Below are 25,483 nucleotides of genomic sequence, written 5' to 3' on the forward strand. Positions count from 1 at the left end.
CATACAAATATTCAGAATATCTTCTCTTTCCCTCCCAAGGCTGGATTAAATTGAAACAAGGTACAGGTTTAGGCAGGCTTATCACTCTGGCTATAAAACTGGACTGTGGAACAACTTAGTCAATGGCGTTTGAAATCCCAGTGAAATTCTTAAAGGGTCATTACTGTCTTGGACTGAGTGAGGTTTCTGATGGCAAATCCAGCAATCAGAGAGGGGTTTTTTTGCAGAGGATTGGGAAATGTGGACAAGAGCATTGTCCTTCCAAGAAAGAGAGGGAGAAAATAAAGGAAAAAGCAACAGTGGGAAGAGGGTATACAGGCCTGGTCTAGTCATCTTGGGAAAGCTGTCTGCCTCAGATGCCAGCTGCTTCTCTTCTTAGCCAATTTGATTTGGCGTCTTCAGTGTTTGTGCAGGATCAGATGTCAGGTGCAGTCTTCTTTAGCTGTGAGATGTGTACCCAAGGCTCAAGTCCCTGAAGTTTGGCTGCCCTGTACGTAGTGAGGAGGACCTGGTATAGTCCCTTCCAAGGATATTTCAAGGGCAGCAAAATATTGGAAATGTTAGTTTGGAATGTTGTAGCCTGACATTTAAGGAAACTGGAAGAATTTAGGATGTAGTCCAGCTTACAGGTATATAACAAAACCTTAAAGACAATTAATATGACTAGGAAGGGACTGTTCTAAACAGAACTAATTTGGGTTTAGCATTTGAATCCTCAGAGGGTCCGATTTTAAAGGGGCAGGTGTTTGCTGGAGAGGTGACTGGCTGTCTATTTGTTTACGGTCAACACTTTGGTGGCTCATATAGGGATCCAAGGCAGACTCCCAATGACTCCGAGGCTGGTGAGGGAGTGCCCTCCCCAAGGAAGGAAGGGCACCAAAGAAGTGGGGTGTACAGGGTAGTTATATACCATCTTCGAACAAAGCGCATACATCACATCTGACAGGAAAGTCCCTTTGACAATTGTCACAAGATGCTTAGCTGGCACAGCAGATTAGTGGTCTGCAGGTTGGTAGTCACAAGGTGAGTGGTCACAAGGTAAGCACAGCAGGTCAGTAATTAATCGTTAGTTTAGGGAGAGATACTTATCCTTAAATGCGTATATGGGGGAAGTTGCAGCCCTGTCTTTGAGGGCATCATTCTCGTCTTTGGGACATAGTAAATATTTAAAGCAGATGTACAATGCGCCCTCAACAGGCCACATCAGGCTCTTTTGGAAAAAAACAAGGTCAGGCTGAATTAGATTTAAACCAAATGTCTTCCTCCTATACTCCAGTATATCCTGTTGCTTTTAATTTATTTATCAGTTCAAATGAACAGCCTGATTTAAAGAGTCAGACCAAAGTGCCACCCAACTACTTGCAGACAGAGGGCCTTAACCAGAAAGGGATGAAGCCTTAAAACAGATCTTAAATAAAGCGTGGAGAGCCTCAGAGGCACAGAAGGCAGAAGCTCAGATCCAGGAGAAACACTGACCCCAACTCCAGGGTTGATGAGGAAAGCAGCATGCTCAATGGACTCCTCTGTGAGTACTGCACCTGTTTGCCACCAGCCTCGGAGTTGTTGGGGGTCTTCCCTGGATCCTGATGTGAGCCACCAAAGTGTTGACCTTAAACAAATAGACAGCCAGTTATTTCTCCAGCAAAAACTGGTTTATTCAGGATCAGCAAAGAATTGCAGTTCAGGCAGTTCAAAACCATAGCAAGAACGTGCAAGTACCCCAGCAGCAAGGGCTGTTGTAAACAGAGGAATTGAGAGGTGATGTGTAGCAGCTTCTCATTGGCTGAGCTGTGACAGTCTCTCATTGGCTGAGCTTCCTGCCGGTCAGGAAGAGGAAGTCTTTCTTCTTGCTCTCGGACTCTGCTATCATCCCATGGCAAGAGAGCTCCCCGTTTTGGCCTCGTGACTCCAATTTAATGATATTTCTATTTATTAATTTGACTGTAATATAAAAATGGGAGTACTGTGTCAATGGAGAAATGAAACCAAACTGTCAACCAGTTATTTTGTCTTTTACGCACAATTGCCTTATAGCCAATTAGGTATGCAAATATATGAAAATATTTGCAGTGAAAATTCTTGTGGCGAAGATGTCCACAGCAAAGACGCTTACTGCGAACATGTCGGACATGGTGTTAAGTAGAATGACTTGCCTGAGAGGCTTTGTGAAAGGAAAGGGGGAGATGACACACTTCGGTACCTTTTCAGGAGCAGCGGTATGGAAATTAAGTTCCGGCATGGGGTAAATCCTGGCACAGCTGCTTGAGTCTGTGTGGTCTGGTCAGGTTGTGTTCTCTCCCAGAAGTACTTTCCTGTTTGTGAGATGTGACTAACAGCAGTAGCTACCTCGTAGAGTTACTCTGAGGATTAGATGAGATAATACACAGAAAGTGCTTAGAATGTTGCCTGCTTAGTAAAGTAAGTTCTCCTTAAAGTTAACATTATTGTTATTTTTCCCTTACGTAATGCCTTCCTTCATTTTGTTCCACCAAGGGGAGTTTTTATCAACTTCTTCCTCTTGCTCCTAATCTGGATTTACTCCATGTCATTTTTGGAAACTCTTTGCTACCAAATGTTCTTCAAGTTAACTGTTTCCATTCTGAAAAAACTTCTTTATATCCTAACTTTCTTATTGACATATTAGATCTAAAAACAGTTCATCTGAATCTGTAAAAATGAGGCACACAATCAAGAAAGCATTTTAAAAAACAGTATGACTTGACTTGCCTGGATTGTAATTTCCTTAAGAGCAAGGGTGTCATACTTTGTGTTCCCTTTCGTTTATGCATGACTGATTTACACATGTCACTGACTTCTCAGGGACTGCCCTCTTCCCCCAGGCATTTAGAAATGTTGGGGGGCGGGGTGCACTGTGACAGGGGTGTAACTAGTATTTCTTGCCCTGGAGGCCAGTGTTGGTTAAATGTCCTGTAATTCAGAGAGATCTTTGTATAGCAACTAATTGTGTCACTCAAAATGCCAGTAGTCTCCCATCGAGAAATACTGACATACACGATTTATTCTTTTTTGTTTCACTGAGCAAATATATATTGATTACCTTCTAAAGGTTGTGTGCTGAAATGTAATTTGATAGGTCTAACTCTGGAAATACACACTACAGCCTCCTAGCAATATGAAAAGAGTGATACCACTGGTATCACTCTGTGACTTTCCCAACTGTACCCAAAGTGGAATTAGTATCATTTGCTTCTCAAATTAACCACCACCACTTACACATTAAAAACGTGTATTAAAATGCTCATGCCTTTAGCCCTATTCTGGAAACTAAAAAAAGTGAAACAAATAGACATAATTTATATCCCCTTGGAAATCTGCTCTTCCTGTGTCTGTGGACTTCATATGAACTTACAGTAAAGATGACTGATATTACCCGTATTGTCTGTATAGCTCAGACTGTTAAATGTGATTTCACATTTAACCATGAAGAAAGTAGAAAATTAATATAATGTTTTCCTATAGGAGAAAAAGGTTCTTCTCTTCTAAAATATTTATTTATTTAATATGTGTGTATATGTGTATGTATGTATATATGTATTTTGATAGTAAAAACAGAAGTAGTTTTAATCCTTTTCAAAGCGTCATTTTATAGTTGCCTTCTTTCAAAGGTAGTTTACTAAAATTTCACTAGGTGGCAGTAGCATTCTGCTTCCACAGGTATGTGATTGCTATGAGTAGTAGTGTGTTTTCCAGCTAAATGTATGTTCTGAGATTTCTGAGACATTTCTTCTGATCTTCATGTTTTATCTAAATAGGTATCTTTGAAGAACGTGTCCGTGTTCAGTCTCGGTGTGTACTCGAGACAGGAGGCCAGTGCGCGCCTGCCCGTCTGTTCTAGAGCTGGGGTCATGTGGCTCCCGTTGTTGAACTGAAGTAGACGACCTTTAAATGTCATGTTATACTTGGCCAAATGTCATCTTATGACCATATAACTATTCAATTTCCTTTCTCTTTGTTATCCTTCAACTTTGAATATTTGGGGCCTTTCTGACCATTTGGATGAGTTTCACAAAATGTACTTTTCTTTTAGAATGGAGACCTACATACTTAAGTAGCAAGAGTTACAAGATTTTCATCTCTTTTCATCCATACTCTCCATAGTTGACGTCAAGTCTTATGATTTTCCATGGAATGAACAATAAAATAGTAAAATTCAGATACTAAATAATGATAATGTCTGGCATTTATTGACGCTTTCTGTGTGCCGGGCATTGTGCCAAATGGATTATCTCACTTTTTTTTTTTCCACAACCACTCTGTTTAGTAAGTATTATATTTATCTTCATTGTACAGATAAGAACATTGAGGCATAGAGGGGTTAAATAACTTGACCGAGATTACAAAAATATTTTAATTCTGAGACCTACACTCTTAAGCCGTACTTTACTTTTACAACCCAGAAATTTAGATAGACCTTTTTTTCCTCCAATTCACCCATGGACAATGAAGTGAAAATTCAGTGTTCTTTTCTAATGCAAGCTTTAGGTATTTCCTGTGAGGTATATGCCCTTGATTTTAAGGTAACAAAGTTCTAGGAAAGGAATAGGAGAGGTGAAAAATAACACTTCTTTTCTTACATTCCTCTAGAAGACCTTGAGTGTGGGGTTAATTAACTATAAAATTAGGTAACAAGCCTAAGTTGTTATATTTTACATCTGGGGCATAATATAGTAGAGTACAACTATTGCTGTTGTATAAATGGAATACTGGGTTTGACAACCTCTCCAAAGCTTCTTCCAGTTCCATAATTCTATGATTCTAAGAATTTTGTCATTTAGAAGATCCACTTAGTAATTTCAGGGGAGTGTTTTTTTAATGCTAGCTGCAGTATTATCTATTAGTAACTATTAATAAATATTCAAAAATGCTGCCTCAAGCATGTCGATCATTCACAAAAAGCTCCTTGCTAGTAACATGTGGTACAATTATGAGCCACCATTCATTAGAGAGTAATTTCTGAAAGCACGATGCAGTGTCTGCAGTGAAGAGCAAAGACCAGAGCTGTTTAGTAACTCTGAATTCAATGCCAAGAATGTGTAAATATTTCATCTCTTTATCCCCAGATAGTAAATTATGTACTCTTGGAGGCATTAATTCCTTCAAACCTGTGGACTTCACTGAATGCACTGAAGCAAGAATTCTAAATGAGCATCCTGGTCTGAAATTTAACTTCAGCTTCTAGAAGCTCCCAGCATTCCCACAGAAACAGCTCTCACATGAGAGAATTGGGCTTAGAGATCTTGATTGTCTCACACTGTAAATAGCGCATAAATTCTCAAATGTGCCATCATGGGGGGAGGGGGCAAAAGTATCCTGAGACTTGTCAGATTCCCCTTTATTTTCTAAATGAGGCATCATAGGTAGTGTCATTGCACTAAACCAGGAGCAGGTTTAGAGCTCAGTTTCAGGGATTTTCATGGAATATATACTCATCTGTTTTCAATGTATAGAGGAGTGTTTCTCTACTCTTTTCATGTCTTGTTCCATCTTTAGATTTGCTGTGAGTAAACTTGGATTGTGGGGTGAAAGTGAGAAACTTTGTGCTGACTACAGAGTAAAGATTTGGCCTAATTAGATATAAATGAATAGGAAGGAAGATAGAAAAAGTAAGGGAAAGAATGAGGGGGAAAGAAAAGTTTTGATGTAACTGAACATGTTCTGAATTAGAGGCCAGGGTACAGAGGTGGAAAAAGAGTCACACCAGCCTTCCCTCCGCTTGGTTTAGGATCATTAGATGCCAGTGATATTGTTTCTAGAACAGGGAGGGGTAAAACCGAGGCAGAGGCAGCTGGTTGGATTTTTCATGAGCACAGTAGCTATGCTGACACACCTGTGAGGCATCTGCCCCTCAGAGCTCCTGCTCCACCTGGTACACCCTGGGCTTGCCTGGTCCCGGGTCTCATTAGACCCCTTTTCTACTCTTTTCCAGAAATGGAAATCGCCCAAACTGTCCCCACCACAGTGATGTGGAAAAGTTTGGTTTTGTGGTTTGAGCATTGCTGTAACCAGTAGCAGAGGCAGGGCCAGTATCCTCTCAGAATCTGGTCCCTAAAGCCTCCCTCGGAGAACTCAGTCATGGCTTTGGACTTGCCACTGCATGGATGGGGTGCATTTCACTTCTCCTTTGAGTTTCACTGTGCCGCCTTTTGTCACTAACTTCCATGCCTTTGATTAGCCACGGTGAAGGTCTCACTCCTAAATTCCACAGCAGAATGATCAAAACTCTGTTTCCATCTGAATTTCCAGAAGGAAGATACAGCCAGCTGACCATAGCTGGGCCTTGAACCTGCAGTGCGGTGTATTTTGGGAGGTTACTCAAGGTGGAAAGCCAGTATTTCAAATACAAGCCAGTTTCCTGAAGGAGGTTCAAGAATTGGTACCAAAGAGACCAGATGTAAACCCAGAATTCAAGGTGTGAGAGCCAAGAGTCAGGAATGCAAGAAAATTTGATTGAAGTGAGAACAGTCGAGAACAGTTGAAGATGGTCCAGATAGAATGATGTCCAAGAATACTATTGATTGTCCGTGGCCAGCAGGAGGAGGTATGTAGGTGTGTTAACGTTAACAGTTCCAGGCCATTCAGTTCAAATTAGAGACTGTGCTAGACAAGCTATGGAGAGCATAAGAGGGAGGCTGGAGAGAGGTGGAGAGGTTGGGGGAACTGGACTTTGATCTTTTGAGTGCTCTGATTCTGTTCTTCTGTTGCATTCCACAGACCTAGATTAAATGCTTTGCAATATAAAATAATAGTGTCTAATAAGACAAAAATAAAATTTTTGATGTTGTCCCTCCAGTTTATTACTTTATTACTTTGCTCCAAGACAAAGAAGCAGAATAGAGAAACCTGTGTACCTAATTTCATTAATAAAGAAAAATTCTTCATGGATTTAGATTCCAGGGGAAAATCAGTGTTTTCAGTAGCTGTACCTAAAGGTCTGTACCACAAGATGGTGCTCATCCATTAAAGTCATGCTGTTTTTCAAGAAGTTGCCCCTCAGTGGTCTAAATTTTTTAATCTAAAACATGACATGTTATTTATGTATTTACTTTTCTTTTAGTACAAGTTTTCTTAACGAGGAAATACAGTGGGTTTTAAATTTAAGCTGTTTAGTTAACATGTGCCTCTTTTATGGAGAGAAAACCTCCAGGAATTCCACTTTTGTTTTGCTCTAAAGATCTTTTATTATATAATTTTTGATATGCTAGTGACTCAAAATGTGCTCATTCTCTTCTTTCATTTCCTTTAAACTCGAGATGGTGCAGCATAAGCCAGCGGAGTTAAAAACTCAAATTCGTGTAACCAGAGCTTTTGTGGACAGCTGTCTCCAGCTGCATGAAGCGGGCCGTCTGGACTCCGCCGCTGCTTCCATGGCGAAATACTGGTATGCGGGCAACAGCGATTGCAATGTGGTGTTTGCACAGGCTGTTAGGGAATTCTTCCAACTTTAGACTCAGGCTGGACGGTCTCAAAGGAAGAAGCCTATGTAAATGAAAACTAGAAGCGAGAACCAACTTATTTAAAAATGCTGAAAGGTCCTATTAAGCGTATTTATAATGTGCTAAAAATTACTCAAGTTGATATTTAACTTTTAGCTTGCCATTGAAAATAAAATATTAAGAGACTGAAGTAGGATGACTGATTAGTTCATTCAAGTAATAGTTTAATTTCAGCTTATCTGAAGAGCAGCAGTTTAGTGAGACCAAAAAAGAACAGTAAAACTTAGAGACCTGAGATCCTGAGATAGAGTCCCAGTTCTTTCACTAAATAACTGTACTCAAATTTAATTCTCTCTGGGCCAACATTTTGACATCTGTGAAATGAGTGGATTGGATTGGATTTTTATATTGTGGTGTTTTCCAGATCTAAGAAAAATTTCTAAGAAGTGGCTGTCCCATAAAAATTGCACACACTCTACTAGGTAAAAAGGAAAAATGTCCTATTAACTTTAGAAAGGCTTTCATTTGCATTAAAGATGATTAGCAATGTTATTAAAGATAAGTTAATTGAAAAAAGACCCCTATAAGGCTTTTGTGTATTTTAAGATACAAGAGCATAGTTTAAATCAGATTTGGGAAGTGGGTTTGGTTTCCTCTGTTTTACAAAAAACAAACATTCTTACATCTCATTAACCCAAAAATAACCTAGAAAAAAATTCCTGTCATTATTCATTAACTTGCATTCAGTTCAGTCAGAGGTAGAACAGGGAAATATGCAGAAGAGTGCTTTATGTAATGATTCCAAGATAATAAAATTGCCGGGATGAAATTGGTGTGGAATTACTAGGAACTTAGACTTTTGAGGGAAACATTTTACATTTACCTTTATAGCAAGTTCTTTGACTAGTTGGAAAAAGTGTAAAAATATTTTAGATAAGATATTTTTGGAAGAATAGATATTTGGACAGCTTTTGACCTCATTCTTCTTTGAAAACACTGGGTTTATAGACATGCTGATATTTCACATTGAAGCAGAGGAAGCGACTAGTTATGGCCCAGTAAATATTTCACTAAAATTCTTACCAAACACAAAAATTTATAGAATTCCAAATATTGTTGCCCCCAAGTCTTGTCTGTTAATCATTATATTGTTACTGTATTCTTAGGGATATCCTCACCTGTCCTCTGGCTTAAGTTAAAAATGATTTTAAATAGGAAAATGTGTCTATGCTTACCTTTGCTTTATGTTTTCCACTATTGAAAAATAAGTTGAAAAGAATTTTGAGCTAAATTTTATTTTTATCTTAAGTTGAATACAATCTCTACCAGTTATCGTATGGATTTTAAAGATAATTAAGATTGTTGTGATAAGATCAGAAAAGAGTATTTCTCAAGTATTGCATATTAATACACATATACTTCAGGAATAATAATTCCTAAATCACCTTTAATAAGTTTACTCTATGATGGCATGTACTTTAAGAATAGTCTTCCTTCTTAGGTTTTCCTTTTTTCTTTCAGTTTATTTCTGAAAACCTTAAAAAAACTTTTTCACAGTTACTGAAATTCAGAATTGCAACCTTCAAGTAGGAAGAGACATCTTGGAAGGAGAAAAAGACATATTACAAAGGCAAAAGGAAATAGGTGGCTGTAAAATTATACAGTTAACTTAGATCATATAGAGAATCTAAAGAAGTTAGACCAAATTCAAATTTTTACTATATCCTTTTCAGGCCTAAAGTAGCCAAAACTTAATAATCTCAACTTTCTACATTTTGTTTCCAGCCTCAACAAGAACCCAGCCAGAAATATAGTTGATGAGGAAAGTATTCATTGTGTGAAAACTCTCCTGAGATTTATTTCGTATGTAATTTGTATCAATCTTCTCTGGTTGACTAATATGGCTAACTTTAATTGTTTGATAAATGTATGCATGTAAGCACTCATAAATCATGTTTCCTGATTGTGAAGCACCTCATGAAAATCCATTTTAAACGTTCCTTTCCTGCTTTTTTATTTTGGTCGTCTAGAGCATCTGAGTTACAAAACAGACCAGCTTATGACTGTGTTCGGCTCCATGGAGGCGGGGGGTACATGTGGGAGTTCCCAACCCCAAAGTGAATAGGGCTGTGGTATGACACTCTCCTGGATGATGGGAAGAGAAAGGAAAATTTCTTTCCTGTACTTTGTACATTGAGAATAGAGGGAAAAGAGGTGCAAAACCTTTGCATTTTCAACTGACTGCAGAGTGTTTTTAGGCAGATGGCAATAGCTTTATGTTACTGGCTCACCACTACGATTTTGTCATTTTAAGGAAAAGTGAAGAGACCAGTAGCCTAAAGCTTGATGCTTGGCTTTATTGAATCGTTGTACAGAAGGACTAATATCACTTTTTTATAGTTTAATAATATTTTATTTTATTGATTAACCATAATTATACAGGTTTTTTATAGTTTTTTACTATGACAACAATGCTACAACACTTTTATACATTGATCTTAGATACATGTGTTTTCGATTACAACAGGACAGAGCCCCAAAAGTAGTACTGCTAGTTGAAAAGTATGCATATTTTAAATATTAATACGTTTCTGGATTATTTCCTCCCGTTTGTAGCAACTCAAATGAACAAAGTCTGAGGATGACTTCTCCTCCTAAGCTATGAATGTTATTATTGCCTTTTAAAGTTTGTGTTAATCTAATGGGTGAAAAATAGGTTATTATTCTTCCATTAATTTGCATTGACTATTAATTATTTTATTTTATTTTACTGTGGTAAGAACACTTAACATGAGATCTCCCCTCTTCACACGTTTTTAAGTGTGCTATCCAGCATTGTTCACCAGGCGCTATACTGTATGCGGATCTGTAGAGCTCATTCATCTTCCTAATTGAAACTTTATGCCTATTTATTAGTGAATCCCCATTTCTCCCTCCTCTTAGCCACTGGCAACCACCATTTCTGTTTGATTCTCTGAATTTGTCTATTTTAGAACGTCATATAGGTGGAATCATGTAGTATTTGTCTTTCTGTGACTGACTTATTTCACTTAGCAGCATGTCGTCAGGTTCAGCCAGGTTGTCACAGATTGCAGAATTTCCCTGTTTTAAAGTTGAATAGGATTCTATTGTATGTATATACTACATTTTCTTTATTCCTTCATCTGTCCATGGACATTGAGGTTGTTTCTGCATCTTGGCCACTGTGATTAATACTGCAATGAACATCTGCCTGCTAATATTGCTTGGAGGTCCTGATTGCAATTCTTTTGTATAAATACGTAAAAGTGGGATTTCTGGATCATATGGTAGTTCTGCCTTTTTTTAGGGACCTCCACACTGTTTTCCATAGTGGCTGCACCAAGTTAAGTTCCCTCCCACAGTGTCCAAGCATCTGATTTCGCCACGTCCTGACCAACACTTGCCGTTTGTTTTTTTGTTAATAGCCATCCTGACAGATGTGAAGTGACGTCTCATTGTGGTTTTGATTTGCATTTCCCTGATGATTAGTGACAGGGAGCATTTTTTCATATACCTGTTGGGTATTTAGATGTCTTCTTTGGATATTAGCACTTGTTTAAAAGGAAAACACAGAAAAATGGCACTACAGAAAATTTAACCTGCATCTGAAAAGGATCTAAGTTGTCATATTTAAATATTTGATTATTTACTTTGCTCTAAAAAACAAAAGTATTAATTTCTTCCAACTAGAGTTATTTCTTTCAAATTAAAAGAAATTAAATACACACTTTATTATATCACATACAAATCTTCCTGTTATTAGTTTAAAGCAGTCCAAGTTTGTCAATAGGCCACATCCTCTTCTGTATTTCTCCCTCCATCTCTGTAATTTCTCCTTTCCCTCTTCCCATAGTCTTTTGCCTCAATAACTTCCTCATGGCATTTCTCCTCATCACTCTAGAAAATATATTTTTCCTCTTATTTAACAATATTTTCAGTTTATAAAATTTTCCCAAGGAAGTTTTTGCTTTATAGAGGGAAGTCCAATTTAGTTCTGAATCTGAGAATGAGAATGCTGTGGGCTTCTAAAAACTTTCTAATTTTAATCTAAATACAGAGTATCTAAAGGGAAAAATGATCAAACTAGTATTCAAACTGACTTTCAAATTTATCACTTTGGGAATCATAATTGAAAACATTTGATGCACTTATAGTCCTTAATGAGGAAAATAAACATTTTATTAAAGTTACACTTAGAATAGAAGCTCCAGCATAGATATAATTTACTAGTTTTCTGTAGCCATTGGGCAGCTCAGAAAGCTCAAATCACAGGGTATATATAATTTATAATCTTTTATAAAAACTCAGCAAGAACTAGGGCTTGTTCCTTCCTTAGGAATGTGTGCATGCAGTGGCTAACTGGCTTCTTTTTTTATCCGTCCTTGGACTTGGGTTTTGCTCTATCCTTCCAGAACTGCTTCAAATAGGTCTTAATCAGAAGCAGATTTATTGTTTAGCTTTGTATAGTCATGACACCAGGAGTAAACACTGAGTTACACCAGCACAAATTAAATCATCACGGGAATTTTGCCTGTGCGTTTTCATGTTTTATTCAGAATATTAATTCATCTCATGCACAATATTCGTAATGCTAAGAAGGTTAAATAATAATGGATGTTTCTATCTTCTGCTTCACTGTGCTGTTACAACGGCTGCTGGGAATGTAGCCACGTCGTGGCTTATTGTGCGTCTAGTTTAGTTTGGGTTCTAAGGAAGGCATAGCAGGTGGACAGGGCCCAGGATCAGAGTGCAGCATCAGTCTTGGTCTCTTTTCTCAGAAGCAATTCCTTCAGGTCAGTAACAAGCAAAAATTGTAGCTTGATGGCTTCTTTGAAATCCCTGGCTTCAATTTGAAAGACATGTTTCCTTTCAGGAATAATAATCCCCTTCTTGGCCAGCTTATTAGTTCAAAGATCATATGAACTTTTAAACTAGATGGCTCTCTCTCTCCCCGACGACATCGGGAAGGAACTTTTTATAAGATAATGGAAGAGAGCAGTAGATAATATCAAAAAAGCTAATCCAACAAATTAGGCAGTATGTGCATGCAGTGTACAGACTGATTTGATAGAAAAAAATCATGCTAATTGTGTTTCTCATATCCTCAGATTAAGCTGTATTATTTGTGTGTGTGTATGTGTTGCTGACTCTTGGTTTCACAGATAAAAGTGGTACCTTTTTTGCTTTTCTGTTTTGTTTCATTTTATTTGTTTTCGGGGTTTTTTTGTTTGTTTTTAAAGAGCTAGTCTTGAGTACGTGAGTCTGTTTCTGTCTTACTCAGGCTTGGGACCTCTGAGAAGTGGGGCTTGAGTTTGCCATTTTTCAGGCCTTCTCTGCCGTGCTGGGAAGAGCAGCCAGAGATACAGAGCGTCATCCCTGTGGGGCTAAGTACCCTCCTGCTGCCTTGCTCTGTGCACTTTAGTTGACGACTGAATTTGATTAGTAACCTATAAAAGGTCTACTGATCTCTGTCATTGCTCCACTGGAACGTCCTTAATGTGAAACACATGCCCCGCCCGGTCCAGCCTGAGCCCGCTGAAGCCGAAGCCAGGTGGGCCCAGTAAATGCAAGCGCTGGATTCTGTGGGCAACAGTGGAATCTCTTCAAAAGAAGAATTATATTTGAAAACACAAAGGTCTCTAGGTTTCATGTTTCATCAGAGAGTAGGTGTTGAGACTTTAAAATTCCTTTGTAATACAGTAATTGAAATAAGTAAATAATTACCCAGTGCTTACTGTTTGCATGGTACCATGATGAATCTGGAGAATAATAACCAGAATTGGTCATGTTCCTAGAGAGCGGTCACATTTAATGCCTCAATTAAAAATTATTAAAAAAAAGAACAAACAGATTCTATGCTTAAAAAAATATGCCTTTGCATTTGTCTGCTAGGAAAGGCTGAAGCTCAATAATGCTTCCCACCCACCTGGGCCAATGACAGTCTTGTGCTGTCATAAGACAGGTCCTTGCCAACGTGCTGGGACACCCACCTTCTCCCTCCAATGGCCAGTACTCTGTTATGTGACCATGAAATAGCAGCCATTAATTAGTAAATGTATTAACTTCTCTGCCTCTCAGTTCCTTTACCTGCAAAACAGTAATATTTATCCTCCCTAACTCCTGAACTGAGAGGATAAAATGAGGTGAGAAAAGGTAAAAACAACTGTACAGTGTCGTGGTTGCTGTCACCGCCACCAAAAGTGAATTCCTAATAACATTTTTTTGTTTTTTTCTAGTAGTGGACTCAGCCACTCAGTATTTTAACTTCCTACATTACTGGAGTGACTATTAACCATTTCCAAAAAATAAGTTACTTGTTAACTTTGTGGGAAGTAATATTTTCTGAAGCGTCAATTTATACCCGTGATGGCGGCAGTGATGGTGGGAATCTTAAAGAAATGTTATAAAATACGTGCTCTCTTTTTCTTTTGTTTTCTGTAAAACCAGTGGATTTAAACTTTTTGGGGAAACATTAAAGATTACAAGAAATTAAGACATTCCATCCATTTCTAAATCCCAAACAACCTTTTTTAGAATGCTATTATATGTGCTGAATTTCACAAAATTAAATCAAATGTAACATATTTATAAAAGTTATTTTGAATTTGTACTCTCTTAAGCAAACTAAAACAAAGCTAGGCAGGTAATCAATATCTTAATAGAATTTTATAATTATACCAATCTGGGATGAATGCCATACTGAGAAAAAAGTAATTTATGAAGAAATTTTATTGTTTGGATTTTATTAAATGAATAGTTTTGTTACCTGATGAGACAAAATTTATAATTTCTAATATCTTTTATTTATTCATTCAGTCATCTTCTGATTTATCCAGAGCTTATGTGGATGCCTGAGTTTGGCCAATCTCTGGTGGCACCAATGAAATAATGGGGGAACTGATTGCAAGAGAGATTGTGGTGACAGGCAGACGTCTGCCCACATCCTGGAATCCTATTACAACTAATCTGGTTTTAAATCTGCTCAAGATAAAATGCAACCTGGAAAGGGAGCAAACACTAGACATGCTCCCTCTGTAGAGGAAGGAGTCAAATACAAAAAAAGATTAACACAATGGGAGGAGAAATCTTTGAATCCAAAGATTCTAAAATTCTCCAAAATAAGGCTTAACTTTTAATTTTGTATATTACTAAAAAGCAAAGATTTCCTGATTCTAAAAGCCTTAGTGTCTTATTTATCCCTAAAATTCTAAAAAAGCATAATTGCTTAAATCTTGCAGATTTAATTATTATTAATTTATTTAATTTATTATATAATTATAAATAATTTATTAATTTAATTAATATAATTTAGGATTTATTATTAGGCAGAAATTTTATTATACTGTAAAAACATTAATAATACTTAGAGCTCATTGACTTTGAAAGGGAAAGATAAATATAATTTAGAATGTAAAATAACTTCAGCTATCTTTGCTCCCAATTCCTCAGACATAGTGGTTTCTACTACCCACCCTAAGCCTGTGTTGGTGAGCAGTGGAGCCCTGTCTTCAAACAAAAGCCTGTGCAGAGTCCCTGTGAGATGCTGATGAATGAAGAGCCACTCTAGTGGAAGCGGGAAGCCTTCCTACCTCACTGCCTGGGAACCAGCATTTGCCTCCCCCAACTAGAGAACGCGGTTGCTTCTCTATCTACTGACACCTGGGCTTTCAAGAGATTTCCATCCCAGTTTAATTTATAGGAGAATACAGAACAATCCATCATCCTTTAGTTTCAAGATATTGGTAGATTATATAGATATCAAAACAGTAACTTTTATTTTGAAGCAGTGTACTTTTTAAAGTTAATTTAACAAATCTTTATGTCTTCTCTAAGCCACGATGTTGAATATGATGGCAAATGAAACTGGCAGGATCTCTGCCTGCTTAATAAGTGAATAAGCAAATAAGTTGTCATAAAGAAGTAAATAAGATAATTTCAAATCATGATAAGTGCAATAAAAGAAATACAGTGATCATTTAGAATAGGAAAGTGAGAGACAACACTTAATTTGAGACTTAAAAGTAATTGTTATCGTGGGGCCAGCCCCATGGCTGAGTGGTTAAATTTGTGCGCTCCGCTGCGGCCGCCCAGGGTTTCGCAGGTTCGGATCCTGGGTGCAGACATGGCACGGTTCATCAGGCCACGTTGAGGCGGCGTCCCACATGCCACAACTAGGAGGACTTGCAACTAGGAGATACAATTATGGACCAGGGGGGATTTGGGGAAGATAAAGAAGAAGAAGAAAAAAGATTGGCAACAGTTGTTAGTTCAGATGCTAATCTTTAAGGAAAAAAAAAGATTGGCAAGAGTTGTTAGCTCAGGTGCCAATCTTTTTTTAAAAAAAGTAATTGTTAACAAAAAAGATAAACCATTAATTTGTAAACTGCTGCATCATTTCAGGACGTGATTTCTTTGTATATACTGGTGAGACAGTGAATAAAGTCATTTTTAAATGGAAACAGATGTATTCTTGTTCAACTTAGAAAACCTAAACATTGCATTTGGTGTTGTTGATATTAAACATTGGTTTTTTTTCTGGGGAAGACCAGCCCTGAGATAACATCTGTTGCCAATCCTCCTCTTTTTCCTTGAGGAAGATTGTTGCTGAGCCAACATCCGTGCCCATCTTCCTCTGTTTTATGTGGGATGCTGCCACGGTGTGGCTTGACAAGCAGTGCTAGGTCCGTGTCAGGTGTCTGAGCCTGGGAACCCCGGGCCGCTGAAGCAGAGAGTGTGAACTCAACCCACCGGGCCAGCCCCTTAAACATTGTTTTTTAATGTAATCATTGCAACTGGGTAGAGCAGAAGGAAGAGAAAATACTTAGACACTATTCCTTCCTAGAATTAACACACCTTTGATTTGCTCTTGGGTAGAAGTTTGTATGATTGCCAGCTTGAGTTCTTGCTCATATGTGCTAAATACCATGCAAAATGGGTTAAAATAAATTTTTATTCGATTTTACTGTATTTGCCACTTTCATCTCCCTCCTACTACCTGGTAGCAATACAGGACTAGACCACCTGCCCCCAAGATCCTTTCTGTTTTTTCTCAATCTTAAAGGAAACTAGATTTTAGAAGCACATCTGTAGGACAAAAACTAAATTAACATAGCAGGAAAAGCCTACTATGTAGTGGTGGACAGACCTGGGTTTGAATGGACTCTATCATTTAGGAGCCATTGGACCGCAGGCAAGTAATTTAACATCTCACAATTCTTTCAGGTGCAAATGACAAAAGAAACCCAGTTCACACGATCCTAAGCAAAAGTACTAGCTTAAAAGGATTGTGGAGTATCTCATATAGTCTAAAGAACTGTGGGAACTAGGGTCTCAAGGGCCTGATTCTGGGGCTTAGAACTGCCAGCACTTACACTGTATCCAGTTATTTTTACTTTTCTTTGCAAATTGACCCAATGGACACTGCAGAGAAATGTCATTGCAGGGCCTGTAAAGATGACCTTGGGCTGCTCCAGGCCTACATCCTTCAGCACGATGTCATTTTAAGGTAGGGAAAGGTGCTCTGTGATTGACAGTCCCGTCAGGAACACGCGGACGGGGGAAGCAGTTCCTGAAGCAGGCAGTGGAATTGTCAAAAGAAAGGGAAGACAAGTCTGCTGGGTAGACATAAATTCTCCTCAGACACTCACAGAGCTGGTACAGTCCACAGAAATAGGAACAGATTCCAGGAATCTTTATATATCAGAAAGTGAAAGGCTTTCTAAGGTAGGATATTTTCTTAGAATGATCTCTGGGATGTTTTCTGTCTCTCCTAAGCTGGTTGTTTTCTTTGTCTTGCCAACTTCAGTGTGGTTTTGCACCCAAGAAGAAGCATGGGTTGTGTCATAGGCTTAAAGCTGAAAGCAGAAAAGGGAATTCAGAAGGTGTTTCTTAGCCTTCCCTTTGGTTTTATTTCTTAAATAGTTGATCTTTGTGTTTTGCCTGTGTGACTTTGTCCCCTAGGGAGGGGATTTATCATCTATATCTCATGCAGTGCCAAGTGCTCAAGAAACGATGAATAATAATAACGCTCAAAAGAACTGACTGGACCAACACAGCAAGAAAGCCACACTGTGTAAGTAATTAATGAGAATCAAAAAGCCTGAATAACTTTGGTTTTTGGTGAGATTTTTAGAATCATAATTATTGCTGTAAAATTATTTTTGCCCTTTATTTATTTGATGGTGTCATTAAAAAATCACAATATGTAAAGGAAGCTGTTTTGATTTGCTATTTAAAATCTAACTGCAAATCTTTCCTCATCTAGTAACTTTAGTAGTTTATTGCTCAAGGTATAAGATTTCCAGGAGACTGGTGTTTTTCATGTGTCAGTATTATTTTGGGCACACACAGCATTTATTTATTTGGAGTCATTAGAAACGTTTGACATTGAGATGGAAAACAACTGTAGGCCTGTGATGTCTACTGCTTTATAATAAATGTTGAAAAGAAGTTCTACTCTACTTTTGAAGTCTCATTTTCCATTTTTAAGAAAAAGTTACAGAAAACTTCAAACATACTCAAAAATAGTGAAGATAGTATAATGAACCTCTAGCATCAACATTTGCCAATGTATCTCCCCCACTTCTTTTTTCTGTTATTTTAAAGCAAGTGCCAGACAATTTTATTTCACACATACAGATATATTTCAGAATAGGTATCTGACTTATGAAGATGTTTTTACATAACATCAAGGACATTATCATAATTTTAAAACTGTAATGAGTTCCCAATTAACATTAAATTTGTCTTGGTTGTATCAAGAATGCCTTTTGTAGTTGGTTTGTCCAAATCAGGATGCAAACAAGGTCCATAAGTTGCTTTTTTTTTGTATTATCTTCTAAGTCTCTCTTTTTTTTATAATAGTCCACTTTCTCTCCTTTTTTCTTTTTCAATTTTATTTTTTTAATTAACATACAGCACATTTGCCTGGCTTAGGTATACATACATACAGTTAAATTGCCTTTGTTTTGGTTCTTTGAATTTTCGCATGTATATAGATTTATGCAAACACCACCACAATCAGGACACAGAACAGTTCCATTACCCCAAAAACTACCTCGTGCCCTTTATAGTCACACCCTTTCTGCACCTCTAACCCCTGGCAAGCACTGATCTGTTCTCTGTTATTACAGTTTTGTCATTTTGAGACTGTCATATAAATGGATCAAATAGTACGTAACATTTTGAGAATGGCTTCTTGGCAAAAATGAATTTAAGATTCATTCATGTTGTGTGAATTAATAGCTCCTTCCTTTTTAGCCCTAATTAGGATTCCACTGTATGGACGGACCACAGTTTGTCTATTGTTCACCTACTTAAGGACATTTTGGTTGCGGAGATTAAATACCCAGAGAGGAGCTGTTGAGTCATAAAGGTGAATGTATGTTTCACTGTGTGGGAACTGCCAAGCTGTTTTGCAAAATGCCTGTACCACTTTGCCTTTCCACCAGCAATGTGAGAGTTCCAGTTGCTCTGCATCTTCTCTAGCACTTGTATTTTTTATTTCAACCATTCTGATAGATGGATAGTGGTATCTCTGTGGTTTTAATTTGCATTTCCCTAATGTCTTATGATATTGAACAGCTTTTCATGTGCTTTTTTGACTTCCACATATCTTCTTTGGTGAATTGTCTGTTCAGATCTTTTGCTCATTTTTCAGTTGGGTTGCTTGTTTTCTTGGTATCCAGCTTTGAGAGTTCTTTATGTATTCTGATGTTGTCAAACATAAGGCAAAGCCAGGCTGACAGATTCAGCTAGTAAAGAAAAATGAGCCCTTTTGGACTCCGTTTATTGCTTACATAGAGAGTGAAAAGACGAGTAGCCAAAGGTGCCAGCTCTCTGTGGCCTTTGCACAGGATGACACTGAAACAAAAGAGGCCAGAGGACTGCGGCAAGAATGAGGGAGCACTGTCTTGCTGAGGATTCCATTCCATGATGCTGCTGATCAATTTTATAGCTGCAGGTGTGCCCTAAGGGTAGCGAGGCAGAAAGCCTCGTACCCCATCAGAACACTGCAATGATAGGAAACTGTCTCATGACAGCCCCCTGGGTAGATAGGGAAACGAATGAGAAATGGCCTGATAGCAGCATCTTGCAAGTCTCCCCTGCTCAGATATTCCAGGGCGGTCTCAGGGCTTTCTGTCAAGATTCAGCTACCTACGTGGCCTCTGTAGAAATGTGCACGGTCGTCAGACTCGGCTGCTTCCCTGTAGATCCAAGTCCTTAGTTGGATATGTGATTTGTAAATATTTTCTCCCTATCTATAGCTAGTTCTTCCATTCTCTTAATAGTGGGCTTTGTAGAGCAAAGTTTTAATTTTGATGAATTCCAATTTATCATTTCTTTTCTTTTATGGATCACACATTTCATATCATATCTAAGAACTCTTTCCTCAAACTCAAGTCATAAAGTTATTCTTCTTTTAAGAATTTTATATTTTACATTGTTCATTTAGATCTATATTCCATTTAGTAATTTTTATAAGGGGTGAGATTATGTCAAGGTGCATTTTTTTGCATATAGGTCTAATTCTTCCCATACCACTTGTTGAAGAGTATCTTTTTTTCATTGAATTGCCTTTTCACTTTTGTCAGATCAATTGACCATATTTGTGTGGGTCTATTTCTGGACTCTGTTCTGTTTCATTAATCTATGTATCTTCCCCTTTGCTTAGTTATAGTAGCTTTATAGAAAGTCTTAAAATCAGATAAGGAGATTCCTCTAGCTTTATTCTTTTTTTCCAAAATTGTTTTGGCTTTTCTAATTTTTTCTCCTTTCCATATAAATTTTCAAATCAACTTGTCTGGATCTACAAAAAAAATCCTGCTGGGGTTTTGATTGGAATTGCAGTAAATATATAAATCACCTTGGAGGGAATTGCTATTTTTATCATGTTGAATCTTCCAATCCATGAATGGGAATGTCTCAATTTATTTAGATCTTTGATTTATTTCTTCAGCGTTTCGTAGTTTTTAACATAGAGATCCTATATGTTTTATTTTCCATTAAGTATTTCTTTTTTTTTTTTTGGCAGCTACTGTAAATTGTATTGATGTTTAATTCTGGTTTACAATTGTTTATTGCCAATATAATTGATTGTTGTTTGCTGACCTTGTATCCTATGGTCTACTAAACACACATAAATTCTGAGAGTTTTTTGTAGATTCCTTGGGATTTTCTAAATAGACAATACTGTCATCCATAAACAGGGACAGTTTTATTTCTTGTTAATCTCTATGTCTTTCATTTCTTTCTTTTTTCTTTTTTTCTCTTTCTTTCCTTCTTTTCTTCTTTCTTTCTTCCTCTCTCTCTCTCCCTCCTTTCCTTCCTTCCTTTCTTTCTTTCTTTCTCTTATTTTACTTACCAGGACTTCCACTACAATATTCAGTAGGAATGGTGAGAATGGACATCCTTGTTTGTTCCTGATCTTCGAATGGAAGATTTGGGCTTTCACATTAAGTATGATTTTTTAAAGTAGATTTTTAGTAGATGCTCTTGATCAGGTTGAAGAGGTTCCATTCTATTCCTAATCTGATGAGAGTTTCTATCATTAATGGATGTTGAATTCTGTCAAATGCTTTTTTTTCTACATCAATTGATATGATCATGTGGTTTTTCTTCTTTGGATTATTAATATAGTGGATTACACTGATTGAATTTTGAGTATTGAACCAATCTTGCATTCCTGGGCTAAACCCGAGTTGGTTATTGAGTATTATAATTTTTGCATATCATTTGGTTCTATTTGATATAGTTTATTGGTAATTTTTGCATCTATCTTCATGAGGAACATTTGACTGTAATTTTCTTTTCTTGCACTGTCTTTGCCTGGTTTTGTTATCATGGTAATGTTGACCTCATAAAATGAGTTAGGGATTATTTCTCCCTTTTTCCTCCATTCCATTGATTTGTTGGAAAAAACCTGGTTATTTATTTTGTAGATTGTCCACCATTATTGATCTGTCTGATTGATCTCTCATGGTGACTTCTAATTTATTTCTCTATTCCCCTGTGTTTCCTGGAGTCTCATTGTTAGAGCTGGAGGCTTGGTTAGCTTCAGGCCCAAAAAAACTTAGTAAGTGGTGCTGTGAATATTCTATTGCATCACACCATGAGACACATAATATCTAATTATTTCACTTTATAATATAATATAATATTAGTTATCCACTGAGATTGATCAGTGGATTCAGATAGTATTAGTCTGATACCTCTATAAAATTCCCCATCAATATTTTACATGGTTTTAACATCTATTCATAATTATTTGCAAGATCTATTATTTCATTAGGAGCTGTAAAAAGATGATTTTCTAATTTTTTAACTCCTTTTGCATGTATTAACTTTCATAAAGAAGAACTTCAACTTTTTGGTTAGTCTGTGTGTCTGTGGGTCCTCTAGGAACCAGAAGTGGAGACACAATTAGAAGTGCAAGAGGTTTGTTGAGAGGTAACACCAGTGAAAGATGAAAAGGGAAAGAAGTCATACTGGGCAGGGAGAAAAGAGCCTGAGGTCCTGAAGCAGATCTGACAAACCCTTGCCCAATCCATTCCAATGAGGAGCCCTGGAGGCAAGACTGTCTGTTAGAGGAGTCCTGCATTTGGCAGAAATGGCCAGCCCCAGTTTCCTCTGCCCTGCTCAGTCATTGTCCAAGCCTGCTTGGGAAGAGGGTGGCCTCAGCTCAGAAGTTCATGTGAGTCCTGAAGGTGCTAAGAACTGGAGGCTCAGTTAACTGTGCTCCTTACAACAAAGCGGCAAGTTCTTTCTTGAAGAGAGATCTGGGAGTTGGCACCTCTGTGGCTGCCACACCTTGAAAGAGAATGTGTAAATAAAAGGCAGAATAAATTTTTGATTTTTTTCCTTTTATCAATTTTTAGAGTAATGAGTGGGTGCCCTAGGAACCTCCCATGATAATGATTTTTTTAAGTATCAATAAGAACTCATGGATTTTGGAAATGTTTATGTATTTTAATTAATTGCAGTCATTATTCTTTTTGATGCATAAATTGTTTCATCTTAGGCCAGTAAGAGTCCCTTCAAGTTTGCTCTTGTATTTTTTTCCTTTTTATTATGGAAAATGTGAAACATATACAAAACTACATGAGAGAATAGTATAATACACCACCATGTTTCGTCACCCAGCTTTGACAGTTATCAACTCATGACTAATCTTTAGTCATCTATATCCATATATACCCCCTACTCTCATGGATTATTTTAAAACAAATACCAGACATCAGGTAATCCTGAATCATTTTGACTTGACCCATTATTTATGACAGTGTCCTTGCTCTCTGATACAACAAAAATTTCCTGTCCTAGAGCTGAAATCAGCCATTTTCCCAAAGATCCTAGTTTATTTTAGTGGGGTTTTCCTAGTTTCAAGCTATTACCAAACTTATTTATTTTACTTTGTTTCATAAAATCCCTCTTGAAATTATTTTGATTACTAAAAATTGTACTTTTCTGTAGCCTTTTCCTTAAATCTAAGCTTACCAGAAGTTTAACACATCCCAAGACAAGTTATGTTCCATTTTACAGTAGAAAATTATGTTAGATAGACTGTTTTCTGTTGCAGGAAACAGATAACCCAAATCAAATTTGGCTTAAAAAATGAAGGAAGAGCTCACAAAACTGGAAAGCTCAGAGATAGGGCAGGCTCAAAGCTGGGTGACTCAACAGCTTAGCTTGGTCACTGAGGACTGGCTTCACCCGTTCTTTACATCTCTGTTCCTGCCGTTTATAGTGTAGGCCTGGTTTAAAACTGGCTCCTCTAATGGTCATGGGATGGGCTTTCCTGTTCATGTCCAGAGTGAGAGAATGCACTTCTGCCCAGAATTTTGGACAAAGGAACTTCAGCTCACTCTCATGGGTCTAGTTTTAGTCATGTTGTCGACCTCTGAACCAATGATTGTGCCAAGGGAAATGGAATACGTTAGTTGGCTTAAGCCAATTCAGGCACACTTTGGGATATGGCCATAGGAGCAGATTCACTCAAAGCACATGAGATGGGTGGAGGGCTGGATACCAGTGTGAAAATCAGGAAAATGTTAGGAAAGGGAGATTGTGGAATAGAAACCAAATAGGCAACTAACAAATAACTACTATAACAACTACAAACTAGATCCTGGTTGTTAGCATCAGTGCCTGAAGATCATCACATCTCAAATGAGACAGTCTCATTTGTTGTCACATTTAAAATTTCAAAATTAAAGTCATTTCAACATGACTTTCATAGTAGAGAGTCTTAATATCCACCCATGCACAGGTCTCCTTTCTGGGCACATGAGAAGTTTATATATCCTGGTTCTCTTGTAATTGGGCAGAGCTGTGTGACTAGTCCTTGTCAATGGATTGTGGATGGAAGTGATGTATGTGTCTTAACCTGTGGCAGCAATTGTAGAGGTGCTGTGGAGGTGACATAAGATCAAAGCATGGAATATAGATGCAACATATGGAAGGCAAGTGTTCAGGAAATTTACCTGGACCTGCAACAGATTTTGTGTGAGATAAACTTCCTTTGTGTTAAGTCACTGTGATTGGGGGTTATTTGTTACTGCATCATAACCTGACCCATCATGACTGATACAGCTTTCATATGTTCTTACATGATATATAACTGAGGAAATAGAACTTGTGTAACATTAATATATAACACCTTCAGTGACCCCCAAGAAATTGCTATGATGTTCACATTTCATATGAAATGAATCAGACTGTTGGAATAGTTTTTCACTGTAGTGATTTCTGGCCAGTATTTCTGGATATGCCCGTTTAGTGTAAAAACCTATGGGATTAGTGTTCCATAAACAACACTTTTATCATTTCACTTCCTTATGTAAAAATCTTTAATAGTTCCACTATTACCTATGGAATACTTTACATTCCTTACTTAACTTGCATCACAGCCTTTCATATTTTGGCCCTAACCTACCTTTGCAGACTTGTCCACCATTATTCTCTTTAATTGCATCAATATGTTCAGCATTCTTAACACCCTGTGCACAACACAGAGCCTGAAAAGGGAATGTAGTTCAAAAACTCTCTTGTAGCTGTCTTTTTGTTTGACCCTTCACCCCGCAAACTAGCTTGCTACATTTAGCTGACTCTGGTTTAGACATTTTGTTTTGGAAACTGGTGGAGACCACTGCCTAACCAACATCTATTCTTTCTTTCTTCCTAAACAATAATCCCTATACTATTGGAGGTGACAATATGTTCAGCTTTAGCTGTATTTCCTAGTCCCCACTGCAACTAGATATATCCATATGGTGAAGCTGTAGAATTGTTGAGAGGGACTTTAGGAGAGGCACCGTGAAGGTCCTGTTTGCCTTCTATTCCTTTCTTATCTGCTGCCTTGAAAGTAGTTATGATGGCTGGAGTTCCAGTAGCCGCCTGGGACCATGAGGTTACTTTGAAAATGGAAGCTAGGGCTGAGAATGGCAGAAGAGAATAATAGAAAGGAGCCTGGATCCCTGGTGACCTTGTGAGCTGTTGTATCAGCTCTGGGCTATCTACCTCTAAACTTTTTTTTTTTTTTTTACCATGTTTCATTGAGTCTTAAGATGCACCATTATTTATATATCATTAAGAAAAAGCCCACTGCCAATGAAACTGATACAATGCTTTCTTATTGCATTACCACTGAGGTTGTTCCAATTTCAGAAATAAATTGTAAAAAAAAGTCTTAGAATCAATAAAATGTTATAAAAGAAATAATTAACCTTTGCGTTTCTTTTTTTATTTTTTGAGGAAGATTTGCCCTGAGCTAACATCTGCTGCCAATCCGCCTCTTCTTTTTCTGAGGGAGACTGGCCTGAGCTAACATCCGTGCCCATCTTCCTCTCCTTTTATATGTGGGACGCCTACCATGGCATCGCTTGACAAGCTGTGTGTAGGTCTGCACCCAGGATCTGAACCAGTGAACCCTGGGCCGCCGAAGCAGAACGTGTGAACTTAACCACTGCACCACTGGGCCAGCCCCAACCCTTGTCTTTTTAAGCTATCAT

The 25,483-nt window shown here is 37.6% G+C and overlaps 1 protein-coding gene across 1 annotated transcript in view; it reads left to right on the top strand.

Annotated features, from left to right (window-relative positions):
• ACADL (acyl-CoA dehydrogenase long chain) overlaps nucleotides 1–25,222 on the top strand; it is a 55,909-nt gene extending 30,687 nt beyond the window's left edge. The window contains 5 exon segments of the mRNA XM_070489152.1: nucleotides 7,272–7,399; nucleotides 9,485–9,571; nucleotides 14,312–17,547; nucleotides 18,735–18,849; nucleotides 20,842–25,222. Coding sequence (XP_070345253.1) covers nucleotides 7,272–7,399; nucleotides 9,485–9,571; nucleotides 14,312–14,513 — 417 coding nt within the window. The 3' untranslated portion in view covers nucleotides 14,514–17,547; nucleotides 18,735–18,849; nucleotides 20,842–25,222.
• Nucleotides 25,223–25,483: the final 261 nt, after the last annotated feature.

This window comes from Equus asinus, chromosome 19, assembly GCF_041296235.1.
Source record: "Equus asinus isolate D_3611 breed Donkey chromosome 19, EquAss-T2T_v2, whole genome shotgun sequence".
Classification (NCBI taxonomy): Eukaryota; Metazoa; Chordata; class Mammalia; order Perissodactyla; family Equidae; genus Equus; species Equus asinus.